We start from the raw sequence: 22,683 nt of genomic DNA, 5'->3' as shown, positions 1-22,683 counted from the left end.
ATTTGAAATCCTAGTAGGGTAAGTGGCTATATCGGGCTTGCTCTATGGAATGATGATATTGAGGACCTCCGGTGCAGACCGGATATGCGTTTTTTAAGCGGAAGTCCAAGTTTTTAAATACGACATGGATATTTTTATGACAGATTAGGATTCTACGTAAAATAATATGCATCTTTTGTTTGAAACATTTTTCCGATGATCTTTACAATTTAAGTTGTGAATGGTCTGCACGACAGCTCTTTCGATCTTAAGAAATCTGATTGAAAAAGAAACGACAATGTTTTCTAATCATTCTCAGTTACTTTGTAATTTTGCTACTTCCTTATTTTTCATCGTATATAGATCAGAAGACATGCTAAGTTTCGATAGAATATGTAAGATTTTTTTTCACCATACGTATGCATGAAACAGATTTTAGAATGGTAGAAGGATAAAATTTATCTAATTGCATCACAAACGATGAATCATACGATCAATTAGAACTTCCTAAGTTTGAATCCCCGGTTATAAGTATATATACCACTGGAAAAAACCAGTGCATATCTACTGAGGATGCAGTGAATTTCACTGATTTCGTGTATACATATGGGGCGTTCCACGCCAAATCGGACGGTTTAAAAAATTTTGATTTCTGATTTCCTCAATTTTTGTATATTTTAGTAGCCCTCAAAAGAGCCTTTCTGTAATTTTTGAGACTTTTTTGATTACTTGTTTAAAAAATTGCTCTTTTTTTGGTTTTTTAGTTCATAACTTTCTTAATAATGGTCCAAATTGAAGTTTTTTTTTTAAATCTTCGTTTTGAGATAGCCGTTACAGAACAAAATACAACAAAAATCTTCACAATGTTTTTGATTAAGATTTTTGCGTTTGAAATGTTAAATCGTGTTTTTAAAAGTGAGTGTATCTTCAGATTTTTTTGTAAATTTTTCATTTCACACTACTATTCTTTTAACAACTTTTAAAACCGGTTCGATCGTGGGCCCTCCATAATTACTGTTTTTTTCGATTTTTGAAAATTTGAAAACAAAAATTTCACTATAAATCATTATAAATAGCAATTTTTTTCACTACAAACTCCTTCTTTACTTGCTTTCAATTAATTTCAATACTTTTTAAATGTTAATAGGTGTTTGAAATCAAGAAGTAATGAATAACTATACCAAACGTTTTCATTTATTCTCGTGTTGTTTTCAAAATTGTTTAAAAATTATACTATCAATGCTATTTTTTGTTGCAAAGTACTTCTTTTATTCAAGTAATAGTATCTTTATGAATTTCTATTCAATTATTTCAAGAAGCAACGGAAATATATTAATTGAAGAGTATTTTAGTTCACAAAATACTCGTTTGTGTAAGATTTTTAAAGGAACACGAACATAAATAAAATTAATTCAAAATAAGTAAAAAAAAAAAGTATCAGTGACAAAAATCGGTACTCATAATGAGTTATGACAAAATTTTTGTTTTTTCAAATTTTCAAAAATCGAAAAAAATAGTAATTATGGGGGGCCCACGACCGGACCGGTCTTAGAAGTTGTTAAAAGAATAGTAGTTTGAAATAAAGAATTTTCAACGAAATCGAAAGATAGACTCACTTTCGAAAACACGATTTAATACTTCAAACGCAAAAATCTTAGTCAAAAACACTGTGGATATTTTTATCGTATTTTTTTTGTAACGGCCATCTCAAAACAGAAATGTAGAAAAAAAAACTTCAATTCGAACCATTGTTAAGAAAGTTATGAACAAAAGACCAAACAAAAGCAATTTTTTTGAAAATTTGATATTTTTTTTTTTAAATGCCAAAAAAATTTCATAATTCACCGAAAAAGCTCTCTTGAGGAGTACTAAAAACTATAAAAAAAAGAATTGAGGAAATCAAAAATCAAAATTTCTCAAACCGTCTGATTTGGCGTGAAGCGCCCCATATACACTGATGTTCTCCTCCTTTCTTCTCCTGAATTCTTCTCCTTTCTCGCAAGGGGAAGAATTTTTCCAAAAATCGCTATATCCCAACCACCCACCATTCTCCGCGTCTCTCTTCTTTGCTTGCCTCTCTCTTTATTTTGATGCGCGACTTCTCAATAAACTCGGCTGCTCGGGCTGCTCTATCATTCGTCATTTTGTTAATCTTCAAAAAGTCAAAGCCGAAGTCTCAGTTGTCTGGATCCCAGAACAATCTCAATAAACTTTGATTATTTTTACTGTAACTCCATCATTTTGTCCTTGCGGATATCCAGAGGCTCATAATACTCAAATCATTCGATTCAAAACACAGTCATATGCAAGAATCACGTGCGAAAGGTTGAGCAGAGATTAACCATGTTTGGTTTAAAATCGAAGGCGGCGAAACTCTTAATGTAACACACATTTCTGTACTGGATATGATAATCCAGAACACTTGACCAAACTGTCACGTATACCCAAGATTTTGCAAACAAGAATTTCAGAACCTTGGACGCTAGGAGCGTGACTATCCCACCAGAGACGTGAGGCCATGCACGTTTCAGCAATGTGGCACTTTCTCAGTAGTATTATGTTGTTAGCCTAAATCAGTATATTGTATCAATGATCGAGGCATACGAATAATTATCGTTGGTGAACTAAGGTCTACATTAGGGTGGCGCAAAAAAACCGACTATTTTTTTTTCTTTTTTTTTATTCCTGTGTGACAAAATGTTAGTTTTTGATGTTTTAGGAGCCCATTCCAAAGGACAGTTCGAAAAAAAATTTTTAAGAAGTTGCTCCACATTTTTTAAAACATTAGAAATTGTCAAAAATCGATTTTTTTTTTTTTTAATTTTTTTCTCGTTACGGTATAATTTTATAGACAAAAAAAAATATGTTTCCGAAAGTTTCAGTACAAAACTTGAATTTTGAAAGGTCGCTCATAATTTTTTTTCAATTTTTTGGTGCATTTCTTTAGATCTTTTCGAGCGACCTTTGAATATTCATATTAAAATTTTATAAATTTTTTTTCTTCAATTTAGTAAGAAAGAATCGATAATAATACTCCACGATATGAATTAAAAATCAAACAAAATACTGAAAATATAATTTTGTTAATTTAAATTTTTGACGATTTTTGAAATTTTGAAAAATTTGGAGCGATCTTTTGAATTTTTTTTTTTTGAGCTGTCCTTTGGAGTGGGCTCTTAAAACATCAAAAACTAACATTTTGTCACACGAGACTCATAAAAAAAAAAAAAAACAGTCGGTTTTTTTGCGCCACCCTAATATATATATATTACAATATTACAATATCAGTCTGTGTTTTATTTATTTAAATTTGCAGGGTAAATAATTTTTACGTCTAGTAAAACAGTTTCTTAGTTACTTCGCGATACGATTTTCATTACGCTATTGTGTGAATCGGTGTAATGATCAAAATTTTGTGATTAAAGTTCAACTCGACCAAAGTCAACGTAGTGAGTGATGGAACTAATGACGGCTCTGATTAATCTACTGTAAGGTTATTTCTCGGTTGCATGACTTTTCCGTTATGCGCGTTGTATGTTCATACGTTCAAATATCGTATGTATGGCCTGGGCATGCCGGATGTGGAGAAAACCCATTCTTATAGGATACCGTGTTGTTGGTAGAATTCTTACTAATTAGTTCATTATTGCCGATATCTCGCCACATCGTTTCTTCGAATCCAACCACATTTTTCCCGTTTCGTTTGACCCTATACCGGAATAAAAAAAGTTTTTGGGTCATGTCTAAGGTCGAAGAAAAATGAGGAAAAATGAAGTCTTTGGTTCAGCTCAATCTGCGATATATACCGGGTGTCCCAGATCGCCCGTCCACTTCTTCTTAAATCTGGAGAACTGATTTTTTCAAAAATTTGAAATCCTAGTAGGGTAAGTGGCTATATCGGGCTTGCTCTATGGAATGATGATATTGAGGACCTCCGGTGCAGACCGGATATGCGTTTTTTAAGCGGAAGTCCAAGTTTTTAAATACGACATGGATATTTTTATGACAGATTAGGATTCTACGTAAAATAATATGCATCTTTTGTTTGAAACATTTTTGCGATGATCTTTACAATTTAAGTTGTGAATGGTCTGCACGACAGCTCTTTCGATCTTAAGAAATCTGATTGAAAAAGAAACGACAATGTTTTCTAATCATTCTCAGTTACTTTGTAATTTTGCTACTTCCTTATTTTTCATCGTATATAGATCAGAAGACATGCTAAGTTTCGATAGAATATGTAAGATTTTTTTTCACCATACGTATGCATGAAACAGATTTTAGAATGGTAGAAGGATAAAATTTATCTAATTGCATCACAAACGATGAATCATACGATCAATTAGAACTTCCTAAGTTTGAATCCCCGGTTATAAGTATATATACCACTGGAAAAAACCAGTGCATATCTACTGAGGATGCAGTGAATTTCACTGATTTCGTGTATACATATGGGGCGTTCCACGCCAAATCGGACGGTTTAAAAAATTTTGATTTCTGATTTCCTCAATTTTTGTATATTTTAGTAGCCCTCAAAAGAGCCTTTCTGTAATTTTTGAGACTTTTTTGATTACTTGTTTAAAAAATTGCTCTTTTTTTGGTTTTTTAGTTCATAACTTTCTTAATAATGGTCCAAATTGAAGTTTTTTTTTTAAATCTTCGTTTTGAGATAGCCGTTACAGAACAAAATACAACAAAAATCTTCACAATGTTTTTGATTAAGATTTTTGCGTTTGAAATGTTAAATCGTGTTTTTAAAAGTGAGTGTATCTTCAGATTTTTTTGTAAATTTTTCATTTCACACTACTATTCTTTTAACAACTTTTAAAACCGGTTCGATCGTGGGCCCTCCATAATTACTGTTTTTTTCGATTTTTGAAAATTTGAAAACAAAAATTTCACTATAAATCATTATAAATAGCAATTTTTTTCACTACAAACTCCTTCTTTACTTGCTTTCAATTAATTTCAATACTTTTTAAATGTTAATAGGTGTTTGAAATCAAGAAGTAATGAATAACTATACCAAACGTTTTCATTTATTCTCGTGTTGTTTTCAAAATTGTTTAAAAATTATACTATCAATGCTATTTTTTGTTGCAAAGTACTTCTTTTATTTAAGTAATAGTATCTTTATGAATTTCTATTCAATTATTTCAAGAAGCAACGGAAATATATTAATTGAAGAGTATTTTAGTTCACAAAATACTCGTTTGTGTAAGATTTTTAAAGGAACACGAACATAAATAAAATTAATTCAAAATAAGTAAAAAAAAAAAGTATCAGTGACAAAAATCGGTACTCATAATGAGTTATGACAAAATTTTTGTTTTTTCAAATTTTCAAAAATCGAAAAAAATAGTAATTATGGGGGGCCCACGACCGGACCGGTCTTAGAAGTTGTTAAAAGAATAGTAGTTTGAAATAAAGAATTTTCAACGAAATCGAAAGATGAAAGACTCACTTTCGAAAACACGATTTAATACTTCAAACGCAAAAATCTTAGTCAAAAACACTGTGGATATTTTTATCGTATTTTTTTTGTAACGGCCATCTCAAAACAGAAATGTGAAAAAAAAAACTTCAATTTGAACCATTGCTAAGAAAGTATGAACAAAAGACCAAACAAAAGCAATTTTTTTGAAAATTTGATATTTTTTTTTTTAAATGCCAAAAAAATTTCATAATTCACCGAAAAAGCTCTCTTGAGGAGTACTAAAAACTATAAAAAAAAGAATTGAGGAAATCAAAAATCAAAATTTCTCAAACCGTCTGATTTGGCGTGAAGCGCCCCATATACACTGATGTTCTCCTCCTTTCTTCTCCTGAATTCTTCTCCTTTCTCGCAAGGGGAAGAATTTTTCCAAAAATCGCTATATCCCAACCACCCACCATTCTCCGCGTCTCTCTTCTTTGCTTGCCTCTCTCTTTATTTTGATGCGCGACTTCTCAATAAACTCGGCTGCTCGGGCTGCTCTATCATTCGTCATTTTGTTAATCTTCAAAAAGTCAAAGCCGAAGTCTCAGTTGTCTGGATCCCAGAACAATCTCAATAAACTTTGATTATTTTTACTGTAACTCCATCATTTTGTCCTTGCGGATATCCAGAGGCTCATAATACTCAAATCATTCGATTCAAAACACAGTCATATGCAAGAATCACGTGCGAAAGATTGAGCAGAGATTAACCATGTTTGGTTTAAAATCGAAGGCGGCGAAACTCTTAATGTAACACACATTTCTGTACTGGATATGATAATCCAGAACACTTGACCAAACTGTCACGTATACCCAAGATTTTGCAAACAAGAACTTCAGAACCTTGGACGCTAGGAGCGTGACTATCCCACCAGAGACGTGAGGCCATGCACGTTTTAGCAATGTGGCACTTTCTCAGTAGTATTATGTTGTTAGCCTAAATCAGTATATTGTATCAATGATCGAGGCATACGAATAATTATCGTTGGTGAACTAAGGTCTACATTAGGGTGGCGCAAAAAAACCGACTATTTTTTTTTTTTTTTTGAGTCTCGTGTGACAAAATGTTAGTTTTTGATGTTTTAGGAGCCCACTCCAAAGGACAGTTCGAAAAAAAAAATTTTAAGAGGTTGCTCCACATTTTTTAAAACATTAGAAATTGTCAAAAATCGATTTTTTTTTTTTTTTTATTTTTCTCGTTACGGTATAATTTTATATACAAAAAAAAATAAGTTTCCGAAAGTTTCAGTACAAAACTTGAATTTTGAAAGGTCGCTCATAATTTTTTTTCAATTTTTTGGTGCATTTCTTTAGATCTTTTCGAACGACCTTTTAATATTCATATTAAAATTTCATAAATTTTTTTTCTTCAATTTAGTAAGGAAGAATCGATAATAATACTCCACGACATGAATTAAAAATCAAACAAAATACTGAAAATATAATTTTGTTAATTTAAATTTTTGACGATTTTTGAAATTTTGAAAAATTTGGAGCGACCTTTTAAATTTTTTTTTTTTGAGCTGTCCTTTGGAGTGGGCTCTTAAAACATCAAAAACTAACATTTTGTCACACGAGACTCAAAAAAAAAAAAATATTCGGTTTTTTTGCGCCACCCTAGTCTACATACTCCATATATAATACAAACAAACGAAATTGATTGACGGATATGACGTGCACATCGAGTGATTTGAGAATGGATTTCCCCTTTCTCACGTCAGGAATTTCCCATTTATAATGTGTGTGGTTTCGCCAAGAAGAGATATCTTTTCTGACGACAGCGACAATACAACGGTATGAAAAGTATGCAATTTTTCAGGAGTCTAAGGTTAGACGAAAAAATTATTATCGTGCGATGTCTGAATGACTTTGAAAGAGATGACTTTTTGAAATATATGATAGTATATTTTTTTCATCATGGTTGACTAAAATTCAAACAATCCTAAATATGCATCGCTACTGTAACGTTAATAACTTTATCCTCATAATTTTTATTCTAATATTTATTGCGCAGGGTGCCGCGTATCTTGCAATGGTTAACCGCATGATAAGGTCGAATCAAACATGCAGCACGCATTACATATACGCAATGCACTGTGTAATATAAGATTCCATTTCCTTTTGTAGTTAAATATCGACGTCATAGCATGACTATATTTACTTCAGCACCTTCCTGTATTGAATTGAAACCCAAGTATCTACATCACCATTTCATTTCGCGATATGTCGGTTATTGTTATACGTCCTTACAATTACAAAAGTTTCATTGGACCTTATTACTGAGTTTTCAATTTATTCATTATTAGAGTATTAGATTGAAATCTACGATTTTGAGATAATTGAATATTTTGAGATAAGAAAGCAAGATTATAAAAAACAGACCAATGTCCATATTTTAAATATAAATATGTACTAGCATGTGTGTGCACTGATACACCGAAACTGAAGTTTTCTGTTTTATTTACCTTACAGTTGTTGAAAAAGGCCGAGTATTCACAATTACCAACTAATACTTAGACGTCTTCAATTATCGGCCGTTACTTACCTACACTTTACAGATTTACCAAACAATACTTTGCCCGTTCAACGAACACAAAATACTATCCAGTTTTTCTAAAAAATGAGTAAAAATGACATAGAAAGTCGCTCAAGCTCATGGTTTCTAATCATTCAATTAGGTTGTCAAAAGTTTGTTTGTGTTAAGAGAAATATTTTAAAAGCCTAAAAGCTTAAACGTAACGTAGAACGCTCATCTTTGGAGCGAATCTCTATTTTAACCTAACCAAACTTTTCAGAGAGTGCCACGATGGAAATTCCGTTATCATAAATTTCAAATCGTTCAATCATTCTCTATAGCTCTACCTTTAATTAGTATGTCTATAACAATTAGGAGGCGATAGTTACATACAAGTCTCATAATTCCAATTCCGCTCGACATTGATTTACTTGCTTACTTGACAGCGAAATCAGCTATCTTTGGAAAAACCAGCATGACTATTCGCAACCTGGCTCTACTCTAAGTCCTTGTATCACGGGTCTAGTATCTAGTAATCTAGTAGTTCCGATTTCATCGAACAAACGAAAAAACAGGTCTGAGAATAGTGTGAGAGCGGATTATCGATAACCAGTCTCGTTTTCACCTTCAAGAAAAAGTATCAAATATTCATAGCCTCACCTGCGTCCCCTGACCCTGAAGTTCCGGTTTCCCTGAGTTCTATGTGATCGTCATTCGTCCGTTTGCCGCACCAAGGTGGAGCGAAATCTTGGAGGTGCGAGCCAATGTTGTCTACATTATCTATTTGTCCCAGATCGATGGGACTCCCAACGATGTAAGGACCGGGTAATCCATTGTTGTCATTCGAATCCGATGCATTGTTAGTGCTCAATGGTTGGTGAGGGGTTCCGTCCATGTTGGGGATGGAGGAAAGGTCCGGTGGAGTGAAGGGTCGTGGAGAATGAGGACTCTCTGTTGCACGCTGAGACCTCGAATCCACCCCAGATGGCATTTGGGTACGCCGAACAGGCGCCTGCAATGAACAAAAAATCATTTTGTTGATAGTTTGAATTCAAAACTTGCACAAGCGCATAAAATCTTCGAATAAGAATTGGTTTAGTCCTCCATCTGATATCACAACTTGAGAACTAGTAGTTGAGACCCAACGTAGCAGAAGCTGACTAGATCTCAAGCTGAAAATTTCACGGGATACATAAAATGAACTTTCAGTGGCCATACAGTTATCTCTCGATAGAAACCCGATCACAAGCTAGGAAATAAATGGAACTCTGCTTCTGTTATTATTCATGTCGTCATGTTCTATCCAAATAAGATTCAGGAATAAAAACGAAGAGCTGATTAATTAGAAATGTGTTACTTTTTTCCATCAAATTCTGGCTGTGAATCGCATCTGGTTCCGTTGCTTCATTTTGTATATCTTGTTATTTGTAAACCTTTTTTTTTTTAATTTTGAACTTTTCTGTAGGACGGTGTCTCATCATGGTCTGAAAAATTTCATTTTTCGAATGTCCCATCTTACCCCGTCTTCCCTACTTTAAAAAGGGAAACTACTTCTGTACTACTACTTGTTAACCTGGGACTTTTTACAGAATGATCAAGCGATGTAAGATCATAGATTTCTGTAAATATCTGCCTGACCTCAAGGCATCATTTCTGGATCATAAGTTCTGAAAATATCTCTTTCAAGAATTTTGTTCATAGCAATTCATTCGTATGCATGTATGCATGTACTTTTGTTTCACTAAATGTAATTACTATGCTTGTGTTGTTTAGATGTTTTGGTTTCATTATAGGAAAACTATGATCAGAAGACTTCACGAGAAAGGAAGAAAACATTTTTAATTAAAAAACGTTGGTCGTGATAGCCACAGATCTTGTCAACTTTCATGAGGGCGAAATTAAAACATTACTTTTAATGAAATGCTCACACGCTCTTGGCGTCTTTTAAATCAACTCGACCATTATGAAATTCTGTATGAGACGAAAACATGCACATTAAGACTCATTTGAACTGGGATATAAAAAGCTTGGATTAAAGTACTCCAGCAGTTAAATCGGTATTGTCTAACAGTGAATGCTTATTGTTAGCGAATGGCAATCCTAAAGAGCTTGCACTTTAATGTAATTCACAACTACCGTAGGATTCTTCACTACTATTCGCCTACAATTCAGTTCCAAACATTCAAATTACTATGTCTTCATTACTTTTACATATGCTAGACCAGCACAGCCCGAACTGCTTTATTTTTCATTTGTAATAATTTCCGTGTCCTGAATTCTAAGATAAAAACATGCGTAGCTACATTAACGTAATTGAAATTGTAAGTACAATGGAATTTCTATTTTTCGTGTTTGTACGTTCGTGACTTAATGTACATATAATTATAGCGTGATACAAGTTCCTCATATCTATTAATCTTAGCGTAACGCGTAACCAACGTCAGTTCCAAATGGGTTGATAGTAGTAATTCAAGCAGATAACTGACACCAAATTTAGCATTAAAAGAAGTACGATTAACTCGGTTGAATCTGTTGATAAAAGTTTGAACATACCGGAACTTAGGTTAAAAATGGTGACAAAGTAGCTGATGTTTTTGGTAAAATATTTTTTGATTTACTTTAAAAACTTCTGGGTTGAGTTTCATTATTTCCCTACAATATCAGGCGCATAATGAACGCATTGCTGCTGCGAAACTAATTTGAAGTCGGTGGATGAAGTCTCAATGAATGATTCTTTACTTTTCAAGCACATCAGTGTATCAATTTGAGTCAAGATGATTCTGTCATACTAATGACACAAACATTATTGTTAACCCTTTACATACAGGTTCAAAAAGTTAAGTACAGTCGACGCGCTGTAATCCGAGAAATGTTTTGCAAGGTGGTGTCGGATTATCAAACCTGCGGACCATAGGGTGCTGCTACCGCCCCCTTGAAGTCTGGAAGTTTTTGAAAAGAAATACCTTGTAATCCGACGAATTATGAAAATGGTGAGATAAAATCGATACTACATGCACATACATAATTGGCATGTCGGATTACAGAGGGTCTACTGTACTTGAATAGGACGATTCTTGGAGCTAAAGTTCCAATAGACTCGTTGAGTTGGTCAATTATCTACGTGTGAGTTACGTCATTTCGAACCGTAGTTTGCTTTCTATTAAATGTACTTTTTTTTATACAAACACGTTTTTCAGCTAAAAATATTTTACATACTGTTGCGCCTGCATGAAGCGAACCTGGCTTGTAAATACCAATTTCGTCACTTCATAAGCACTTACAGCGCTCCTAGATGTTTAACGTTAAACCAAGGCCACTGATTTCATTTGCTTGTTCCGTTAGATCCGACCAATGAAATCACTTACAAGTCGAGACAGACATATTGTGGATCATGAACGGACTCTTATCACCTGAAAATTACTTGTATTACTCTCACCCTTTTCCCAGGAGTTTTTTTCCAAGACCAACATTATTCCTTGTGGAATAATGACGTACGATACTTTGGAATACTAGTGGCATACTTTGGAGAACAAATAGTAAAAATGAAGCAACATTCGGAAAACTACAACCAAGTTATCATCAAGTGGAACGGTGATGTATAATAAGTTTCTGGCAATCTGAGGGTGAATTTTACTTTGGCTAGAATTTTACTGTCTAGTTACTGTCACTCCAAATTTCTGAAGCACCAATTGATACTTAAATTCCTGCAATATGTTATTGGTACTGTTCATCACATCTGAGGTTTTTTGATAGTCAAAGTATTGACAAGTTATTAACCGTTTATTATACAGATTGTTTTTGTTTTTGAAACTACGAAAACCAGCTGCCGATTCTGAAGTCCAAGTCAGATGTTTTTGGAGACACCCTACAGTCGAAGAAATCCGAAGACAGAGTAAATTTTCAATAGTGATGAAAAACGTTCATGTGATCATCCTTCCGTAAGAATGTGTAAATACGATTCCCTTGTACTTGTGAATATGTATAACTTATTATTGGAGTAATCGCTATACCCTTCGTTATCAATGCTTTACATACCTGTGTCGATTGTGCGATTAACAAATTCATTGTCAGTGCGGTAGAAAAGGAAGACTTTTTATAGGTAGAGTGGAATCCTAAATGGGTCAAGAGCATATTTGATGATTTGTTTAGTTACATGATATTTTCGATCGTTATGAAGGAAATGTAAGTTGGAAATGAAGCAAATGAGTCACTGAACCTGTTTTACACATTTACACTGTAATAGAATAAGCTCGTCGCGAATTTCACTGTTTTCGGAAAAGATCTACTCTGCCACCTTTACGAATTCGATGATATCCTTACCTCGCAGTAGTAAACAGAAAACTGCTCATCCGATAATAACGAAAAGTGATTATAATATGAATGCTATTGTTATTTGATAAAATACTGTTATATTTTTTTCGATAATTCACGTATTTTGCAGAGAGAAAATAAACTGATGTGGACAAATAAATATCACAACATTGACGAACATGTGTAATTGTAGTCGCATAGATCAATGAACAGTACGTCACAGAGACGAGTTGTGTTTGCTCGTTACCACTGGCAAACGATCCAACGGGGACTCCTCACGAGTGGTGAAAAATAGGTGTATCTAAAAACGATGCCGTATATCGATTTTTACGAGGCACCACTTTTTCACAAAAGTACAATCAGTTAACGCGCTTATCAGCTTGGATATTAAATGCATTGTTTCAAAATTGTTTGCCATTTCTACAGGTTCATCTTGCGGTAGGTGCACCAAGAGTTTTAGTGTTTTTTGCCATTAATTGTGTAAAATAGATTGCCCAAATAAGTGTATATATAGAGAAGACATCTTCTCAATAGTTCAGATTATTTTGTGGCTTAAACTTCTAGAAAACGAATCTTTTTCCACAATTTCACTGTGATTGATAAATGGTTGAAGCGTATCTAGAAGACTTCCTGAGATTTAGTTAAAATTGAAAACATCTTATATCAATTTCAATAATTTCAATTTTACACTAAAAATTCGTCTTAAAATTCTTCAACTATAGATAATTCTACTCGTAGAGGTTGAAAATTTTTCGCTCAAAGAAGGACCACTACGAGTAAACATTACATGTAGGAAGTTAGTTTTCATTTCATTCGGTACGCGATAATTTCTTTTTTTTTCTTACAACGTAAAAAGTACTGAAAACACTTCATTTTTTAAATTCACTCGATAACTTCTAACAAATCGCGCTGCGTGTCATATTGTACAATAGCTACAGCGAGTGAATTGTTAATAACGCGATAAGTCTTTACCTGGACTTGAAATAAGTGGTCCAAGCTTCGCCACTGTTACTCCAACTTTAAAACTGGGCTTCCTTGAAAGTTTACAATATTTGACTGATAGCTACGAAAGTTCTGTATAATCGCAGCAAGAGACTGATCAGGTTAGAAAACATCCAACCGAAGTTGGCAACAGTCCATTTTATCGCATTAGTGCAAAAATCTGTTGAAGAAAAAATGTTACGTTTCGAGTCTACGATATATATAGTATAAAAATATTTTCAACCTAAGTCACGTCACTACAAAGGTAATCACAGCAGAATTTTTTCTGATATTTAAACCATCGATAAAATTCATTTCTCCAGTATCGATCGGAAATCAAATACTCTATGAGACAATGTTCCGGGACAGCCCGTTTGCGAAAAATTTCGCGATATATATAGCCGTTACTGTGATGTGCTATTTCCCTAATCTAGGTATATGCATAATGTATCGGTTATTACGGCTCTGAATTACTATGCTGTATATGGTCGGCGCTTCGGAATGTGGTAATAAAACTGAACGATTTGTACGGAATTGTTACACGCAATAAGAAAATTTCAGTCATTTTCACAAGCAGTAGGATTAATTCAGTAACCCTAAAGTAGTCACGAATTCATTGCTTTGAGTTATCGACTTCGAGATTGGCATTCATCAAGTCCTGCTTTATAGTAAAAGGCAATTTCAATCTTTAGAAGAATCATTTATTTACAAAATTGCTGATATACTTGACAGCGTAAGAAACTATTAAAAATTCGTAGGATTACTGCATTTCTGGTAGTCTTTTTACCAATAAACAAATCAGTATAGTTACTTTACATCGTAAAATTGCCAATAACTTTGGCGAATGGAATATTCGCACCTTCATTGTGAATATTGAAAGCCACTTTTCTAGAAGGGTAACCAATATGTTGAGACTTTTCGGGCCAAGGTTTGTGCTCCTTGAAAAAAAGTGTCGCCCACAACTTCGTAAAGGACACAAAATCTTGTATCTGACTTTCATACTTTAAACTCTCCGATACGATAAATTTGAGCTGAATCTCCGGGATTGTTTTTCTGTTATTTATAGATCTTTCCATGCCGCTCAACGAGTTTCGTAAATTCCGAACCGTGAAACAGTGTATAATAGTTGTTTCAGTGCACTGTATCGTTTTCTAGACAATAATTAACAGCGAGGTCAGACTAATTGCAGCAATTACGAACAATGAAAGCGATCAACCGTTTACTTACGATTTTGAAACGCGTAATCCGAGGCGCTCTGCCGTTGCCCGTATTTTTACCAGTTGTTTATTTGTTCAATATTTTTGTTTCCTCAAACTGTGTCTTTACACTTCAAATTAAAATCATCGACGAATGGTATAAAATATTATGTAACGAATGTATTATTTGATACATCGAATTGGATACTATGAAATACGAATCACTCATTAGCGTTAACTTTTTTTTAGGCAGGTATAGATATGCGAGAAAAATCGAGGCACTTGTTGAAGGCACCGTAGGCACTTGATTAAACGTATTATAACTCTGAATAAACTTTTATCGTAGTTTGTGTTGCGTTTTAGTAATGAACTTTTGCAAACTTTAAAACGTATGAGTGTGATACATATATAGTTAACGTGTCAAGAGAAATTAAATTTAATCACGCAAAGTGGAAAAAACGTCACCGTCTAGTACTAAGAGAAAATTAATAACGCTTCAACAGGATGATAGAAACTTTTTCGATGTATCTCCTTTTCACCGGCATGTGAACTTCGTTAAAAGCGGTCGAACAACTGACACATCGCATGTTACGGCTGTAGCTTGCTTTCGAAGCGTTGTAACAAAGCGGTCGATAATTTCAACCGCAATAAATAATACGAGATCGATAACGGATGAAGATTGCAGCGATAATTTCAGGCTTGTTGCGATTGTTCGGTAAAAAGATACCCTTGTTACTAAACTTCCTCAAGTCATTTCCCACAGCTGCACGTATAACGCTTGAATTTATCCCTGTTATCCCGTAAATCTTTGGTATTTTATTTTATTTGATTAAAATTAGTGATAAATAATGGCAAGTCGCAATAGAAATCGCGCGATTAAGAGGGGGCGAGAAGCGCGAAGTGTAGACACGCTGTCCTCATGACATGGCGAAGGCCACGAGCCAACTGCCAAAAGTATCTTCCATCAAGAACTGTCCCTGGTTGAACCCCGATGCTTCCGCCAACCACGCGTCCTTTGCACCCTCCGCGCCTCGCACCACGCAACCCCAAACTCCAACCCTCCTCGGATATTGTCCTTTTCCACAAACCACCCTCAATGCAGCCTAAATAGAAGCCTCGTCGTTCAGCGGCGACACGACACAGCGTTTCCAACAGCACCACGTACTACGCAGTATTGGGGCCGCCAGGATGTCATCAGCAACGTGATCTGCGAAGGACAATGTAAACACGTCGACGGTTTCTTTTTCCTTTGGTTTAACGAACGAATCTGACAACCCTTTGGTCGACGATGTACCGGATGTTTTGTTGGCATGGAAGAACCCCATTTTTTTTTACAAATTAACCTCAGCTCAGACGCAGTATCACGAGCAGGGGGATAGTAGGGTGCACGTGAGGATTTAAGGATCAAACTTATGCGATAAAAAATGAATCTGAGCCAATTTGAGAAAAGGGTTTCTAACTAGAACTTTCAAAATGATTAAACCCCAGTAATTTTTTTTTTAAATATAATTCGAAGGTTTTGAGACCATTTTTCTAGATTACCAAACATTCAAATTTGCTCAGAATCATTTCCGTTAGATTGTAAGGATGTTACTTCACTTGTGATCACAATTATTAGCGAGGATAACATTGCTGGAGATTTTTTCAACGGTTTGTTGTCTTTCCGTAACTTTTTCCACTTATCTACAATGTACACACCGAAATTGCTTTCAAGGGAGATTTCAGGGACTTTCTTATATTTTAAAGAATTTCTCGCGATTCCAATATTTCGCAATGTGATGACCATGCGATATCGGAATACTGTTTAAATATTTAAAAAAATCCCAAAATCTTCTGCATTGTAGAATTTTAAATAATATCTTCAAAAATGTTATCTGATTTGGAAAGATTTCACAAAATTTTAACGCGGTTTCTATAATCTCAACGATTTTATGGACTTTCAAATACTTTCGTCTGCTGTCATGAGACTTCAGAGGGTGGACAGTGATTTCCTAAGATTCAAAAATATTTCAAACATATCGTTAAATTGAAGGAATGCTTTAAGAGACTTCAAATGATTTCTACATATTTGTTCAAATATCCGATAATTTAAGAAAAAAAACTGAGAATTTGCTATCAACTGCAAATCCGCAAGGTAAGAACACGTTTTCGCTACCAAACACGGCTACGTACAAGAATAATCAATTTCATTGTTTTCCTCGTATCTAATTAATGAGTATCGCCATTTCGTGATATTTGATATCGTACTACTTGTTGAAAAAATGTCATCTTCTCTGTTTTGGAGTTAGTTGAACAGTTATAAAATGATCTCACGTGACTTATGAATATGGTTGAAATATGTAAAGATGACAATTACAGGAACTACATGTAATTCGATTCTCTAGGCCACAATGATAATGTTTTCGGAAGAGCGCATAAAAAATACTTCTTAGAGTACAATAGCTTCGACGAAGTAAAACCTCACGTGCAAGTTAGCGATGTACCTTGTAGACCTGTACTGTTGTGGGTAATTCATTACCTCTGGATCTGACCTTACTATTCTTCTATCTAGATACAAGGTTGCCAAATGAAACCTCTTACCTATTACCCACTCAATTGCGACGTATTGGTGCAAGAATTGAAGCAATAAATCGCTAATAACAACGTAAAATCGTTAATTTTGTACTGATGAAGTTAAACGTTTCGACGGCACTATGAAAAGTTAGATGCACAGTTAAGAATCTAGCAGTCATCTTGAACTTCATACTCAATTACTGAAATCTATTCAATTAAACAGCGCCAATTTATGTGCAAAACTGATTAATTTCTTGAGGAAAATGCAGTGTCAAATTTTTTTTTCTGACATTCAATGTACGTACAAAAAAGTCAATAAAATGTTTGTTAAAATATGAATTACTATTCTTTCTTTTCTTTTTAGTTGACATGAAATTTCTTTACAATATGTTGTTGATTGTTTCCTCCAGTCAGCAATATTTTTTCTTTTTGATTACTAGCGATGCCTTCGTAAAAAATTACTAACCTCCAAAGATGTAGATTTACAAATTTACAATTTTTTTTACAGAGTACCTTATCTATTAATATCTTTTAACTTATTGTACATTATTAAGGATTATTCTAAGAATATTCTGCTACATTTTCATAAAAAAATATTGCAAATTGAGCCACTGGTAGTAGTGACTGAACCGAGTCACCTCAAAAAAAAAGTTTCCATGTGGTAGTAAAAATTTCTCGAAAACCTTCTGACCGATTTCGCCTAAACTTTGCACACTTCATTTACATACTAAATATTAGTTTCTGAACAGAGGATTTTTTTTTCTTTTTAATTACAACTTATTTTTTAATTAAACAAAAAGAGCAAATCAAAGTTCAAATCAGAGTATTTTGATTGCACCTTCACCAAAAACTCCAAAATTCAATATTTTGTTAATTCCTTCGTTCAAATTCAAGATAAACTCATATACTAAAGAAATCCCTTTGGTGTTTTAATTACAGATGAAGCAATCATGAGTTATCCTGACTACCGCATGAAAACTTTTTTTTTAGGTGATTCGGTTCTCACCACTACCACTGGCTGAATTTTCAATATTTTTTAATGAAAATGTAGCAGAATATTCTTAGAAAAATGCTAAAAAATGTATAATAAGTTTAAAAATATGCTTTTATTTTTGGTATTTCAGACCCTTGTCTTCCCCTTAATTCAATCATCATTGATCATTCAATTCCATCTTGGATGTTTCTCAGTCCGTTTTAATTGTTTCTCCAGTTAGGTTCTTCCAAGCCTGGTCCAGCAATACAACCAAGCTCCGAATATGAATACATGTAACAAAATTTTGACCCCATTTTTCTGCAGAACGTTTTCGGATGTGCATTTAGTAACATCACTTGATGCTTCAATGCTGTATTGAACCTTGAACATTTCTATGATTCTGTTATCAAGTGGTAACAAGCTGCATTTATACTACCTATTTGTAAAATAAAACTTACTTCTCAGGACACTATTAAAAACTCGATTTTCTTTTTAAACATTTTTCACTGCAGCAATACAATCCAGGTCCCATTCACTCATCGTAAGCTTTGTGTGTACGCAAGTGATTTCGTGACTGCTAATGATTTTAATTGATTTTGAATAATTTCAAGTGACTTCAAATGATTTCAGTTGATTAATCATATTTCGTATGATTTCATGCGATTACACGTGACTTTACAGGATTTCGGATTGATTTCACATGAGTTCATGGGATTTCATGTTCACTTGACAATCATTTCGTGATCTGTATAGCAATTTCCATGCAATTTCGTTCTGCAGGCTAGGAATTTCATATTTCATACAACTTCACAACGTTTGTTTTCAATTTGCTGTACGTTCATTACATTTTATTTTTAGTTAATTTTAAACTTGTATAACTTGGGAATGAAAATGTAGAAAGATCAGAAAGTAGAAGTCACAAAATCAAATTTTGAAAGCCGCGAAAATCTTTGTCATGGAATTTAAAAAGGAAGAACTCGAAATACAGAAGAATCAAAATATCGAAAGGTCAAAGTATGAGAGGCGAAAACGTTGAACTGTCAAAATGAACTTAGGAAGATAAATATTACAAACCAAAACATAGGTAGAATCGTCATAATTCTGACAACCATATAGTCTGATTTTGTATAGGTATATGTACTTTAATTATCTACATTTTCACTTTTCTATGCTTCGACATTCTACATTTTGAATTTCTATAAAATAGACTTTCACGTTTTTGAATAATCGATGTTGTGGACCTTGTATTTTATAATCCTTCTACATTTTCCTCCATCCCACGTATTTGTAAACGTTCTCATTCGTCATCCATACATCACTTTTGGACTTATTTTTGTGTACACATTACACGAAAATATAATGAATTCCCTGGATTGGTCATAATATCACAGACTGATTAATTCGCGGATTGATTTCAAACACTGGTAATTGAATTTTCTATTTGTATTGCAAATCGAGAGTCAATGATTGTTATAAATTTAGTGATTTTTCATATCATTGACATTTCAATTCTTAGATGATTATGAATGTTGACTCAAAATAAAGTTGTTACCCAAATCATTTATTTATGTATTTGGAATACGCGTCTATTCGAGTATGTAAAATAATTGTAATTTTCAATGTCGTAATTACTTATACAGGGTAGTGGGTATTAATAGCCTCCAGAAAATATCTTAAAAACGAGAAGAAATGCAAGAAAAAATGTATTCAAAACTTCAAGAGTTTCAAGGAAGAAATATGATTTTTTTATTGGACATTTCTTCTCGAATAAATTTTATTACATTAATTTTTTCACCTGAGCTTTCGCACGTATTCATTTCATTGAAGTCCACCATCGTTAAACAGTCTGTGACCATAATTTACGATTACCGTAATAATAAAGAATGTTACATCGATATACAAACTCACCAATTTTATATCCACAAGAAAACTTATCAGCAATAGTAAGAGACGATGAATACTTGTATTATAAACTAAGTTTAAGGTGCAAATAAAAAAATAACAAATGAAATCAAAATCTGACAAAATAGGACATTGAATTCACAGTTGTGCATATCTAAAATCAGGCCTTACTTGCAAAATCTAAAAAATAGCACAACCCACAAATCGACCCATATTAATATCATCCTCCCCCCTTCAAGCACTTCAAATTTTGTACAAAACTTAGTCTTGAATTTCTCTGCGCTTCTCAGATATTCGTTTGGGACGATTGAAACCTACCACCCTGTATAAAGCGTTCTAAAAGATTAAAATTTAATACATTCGAGTAGATATTTATTGTAAGTGCAGGCTTGTGCGTCTTACGATGCCAAAGATCTCGGTGTGAATCAGATGTTTCGAATGAGTTTCGCGATAATTTCGTACGGTTTCGAAGGAGCATCATTTTCAATGATTTCACTGTAATTTTGAGGAGATTTCCATGTGATTACGAGTCATTTCCATAGCAATATTAACTGTTTTCAAATGATTTCAGCTGACTTCAACCGATGTTGCTTCGTTTCGGTTGATTTAAACTGATTTTATTTTATTTTAATATCTCCCTCCTTATTTTACCGGTCAATAAATTGCAGCTTTCAGCCTGTTTCACACGTTCGAAAACACCGGTTTCCGTCAATGTGTTGTAAAAAAGTATTATCAGTTGTATTGTATTATCAAGTCCGTGAATTGGTCAGAATCAAATGTTGATCGATGGAATGTCCCACATATTACATACATATATTATTACGGTTGAAACGGCATCGACATCTTTTACATCGACAATCATTATTACAGTTTATAACAATGGTGCAGGTACGTTACTGTAGTATTGCTAAAATATTTTATACTAGGAAATTTCCAGCGAATAAGGAGACACTTTGATGCAAATTTTTCGTGAACGATCCATCTATGCCTATTTATGAAATCGTATACACATCTCAAGGCTTCATTAATTTGATATCAGCAATTTTGAGCTCACAAATAAATCCCAACAATTCATACGTAAAAGCTTATTTTACTTGATGCAGAACTTGATCGAAATTTTTTCCTGTCAGGATAGATCAATCGTATCTAGAAGCTCATACGATCATCGTTGAAACATGCGGTGGCAGATGACTTTCGAATAACATGGATCAGTTCTACTTTGGAGTAAGAATAAAAAGCGTCGTTTTTTACAGTTAGTCACGGAAATTTCGATCCCCATAGTTACACGTATGATCAAGAATTGACAACAAATGTTTGTTGGTTTACCCAACACGACGGACACTTTTGAAGCTAATGGCGATAGCAACGCGCAACGGGGAGGACGACACCTTGTACATATTTGTCCATCTGTCCAAGTGACCATGAAGTGGACGTGGACGTACTGTTCAGGAAGTACCTAGACAGGGTCGTCCTACAGCTCTGCCAAAGCAAACCCACCGTTAAAAGCACGAGCGTTAGCTATTCTGTTCCGAAATAGAGGAGAACAGGAACTTTGTCGTTTTTTGGGTTGATGTAGATTGTAGATATACATGCAGTGAATATCTCCTATCTCGAATTTCGCAAAAGAGAGAGTATTGCAATCCTGAAATAAGAAAGATATATATTAGGGTGGCGCAAAAAAACCGACTATTTTTTTTTTTTAGTCTCGGGTGACAAAACGTTAGTTTTTGATGTTTTAAGAGCCCACTCCAAAGGACAGCTCAAAAAAAAAAATTTTAAGAGGTCGCTCCAAATTTTAAAAAATGTCAAAAATCGTCAAAAAATTTAATTAAATAAATTATATTTTCAGTATTTTGTTTGATTTTTAATTCATTTCGTGGTGTATTGTTATCGATTCTTTCTTACTAAATGAAAGAAAAAAAATTTCTGAAATTTTAATATGAATATTAAAAGGTCGCTCGGAAAGATCCAAAGAAATGCATCCAAAAATCGAAAAAAAATTATGAGCAACCTTTCAAAATTCAAATTTTGAGCTGAAACTTTCGGAAACTTATTTTTTGTTTGTTTATAAAATTATACCGTAGCGAAAAAAAATTTTTTTTTTTAAAATCGATTTTTGACGATTGCTGACGTTTTAAAAAATGTGGAGCGACCTCTTAAAAATTTTTTTTTGAACTGTCCTTCGCAGTGGGCTCTTAAAACATGAAAAACTAACATTTTGTCACATGAAACTCAAAAAAAAAAAGTCGGTTTTTTTTGCGCTACCCTAATATATATTTATATAATATATATACATATTGAGTGGTCATAACACGGCCAAATTAGTAATTATAATGCTTAGCTGAGAATTTAGGTAGTAACTTAAGACGTGTACAGATTTGAGCATATTTGCCTACACGAACATGTTTCGTCTCCGTTATTCTTTTCTGAGGTGGGTAAGGAGGAAGCGAATAATGGGCAGCTTAGGAATTGTTAAACCATCCAAGAATTTCCTTTAATCGTTGAAAGCGTTGTCGAACTTTCATTGAAGAATAATCCTCAACGATCATAGTAGAAGTAATTGATAATGACAGTGAATTATGATAGTTAGGCCTGACGTAGTTTTACTTATACAAAGTAAATCCTCCATTCCAGGATATATTGCAGGTTAAATATCACTGACGATGAACCTAATCAACGAATTTTGTATATGACATGAAAATATACCTATCATATCGTAAATCATTCAATCTTGACTAGATATTCAACTAATTTTTCGTTCGATAATATTTGGGGCTTTCCACGTTAACAATATA

At 33.7% G+C, this 22,683-nt stretch overlaps 1 protein-coding gene across 10 annotated transcripts in view; it reads right to left on the bottom strand.

Annotated features, from left to right (window-relative positions):
• The window catches only part of LOC124412552 (probable phospholipid-transporting ATPase IA), a 60,506-nt gene that overhangs the window by 23,166 nt on the left and 14,657 nt on the right, over positions 1 to 22,683 (bottom strand). For 9 of the 10 annotated variants that reach the window (XR_006929804.1, XM_046892517.1, XM_046892518.1 and 6 more), the window contains one exon: positions 8,633 to 8,984. Coding sequence is in view for 9 of the 10 variants with exons in the window: in XM_046892517.1 (XP_046748473.1) it covers positions 8,633 to 8,984 (352 nt within the window). In the remaining variant the exon portion in view is untranslated. Of the gene's footprint in view, positions 1 to 8,632; positions 8,985 to 14,491; positions 14,630 to 22,683 lie in introns of those variants that run through there. The other variant, XM_046892521.1, reaches the window with a different exon arrangement.

The sequence above is a fragment of the Diprion similis genome, chromosome 11 (assembly GCF_021155765.1).
Source record: "Diprion similis isolate iyDipSimi1 chromosome 11, iyDipSimi1.1, whole genome shotgun sequence".
NCBI classification, from domain to species: domain Eukaryota; kingdom Metazoa; phylum Arthropoda; class Insecta; order Hymenoptera; family Diprionidae; genus Diprion; species Diprion similis.
This window is presented reverse-complemented; position numbering and strand designations above follow the sequence as displayed.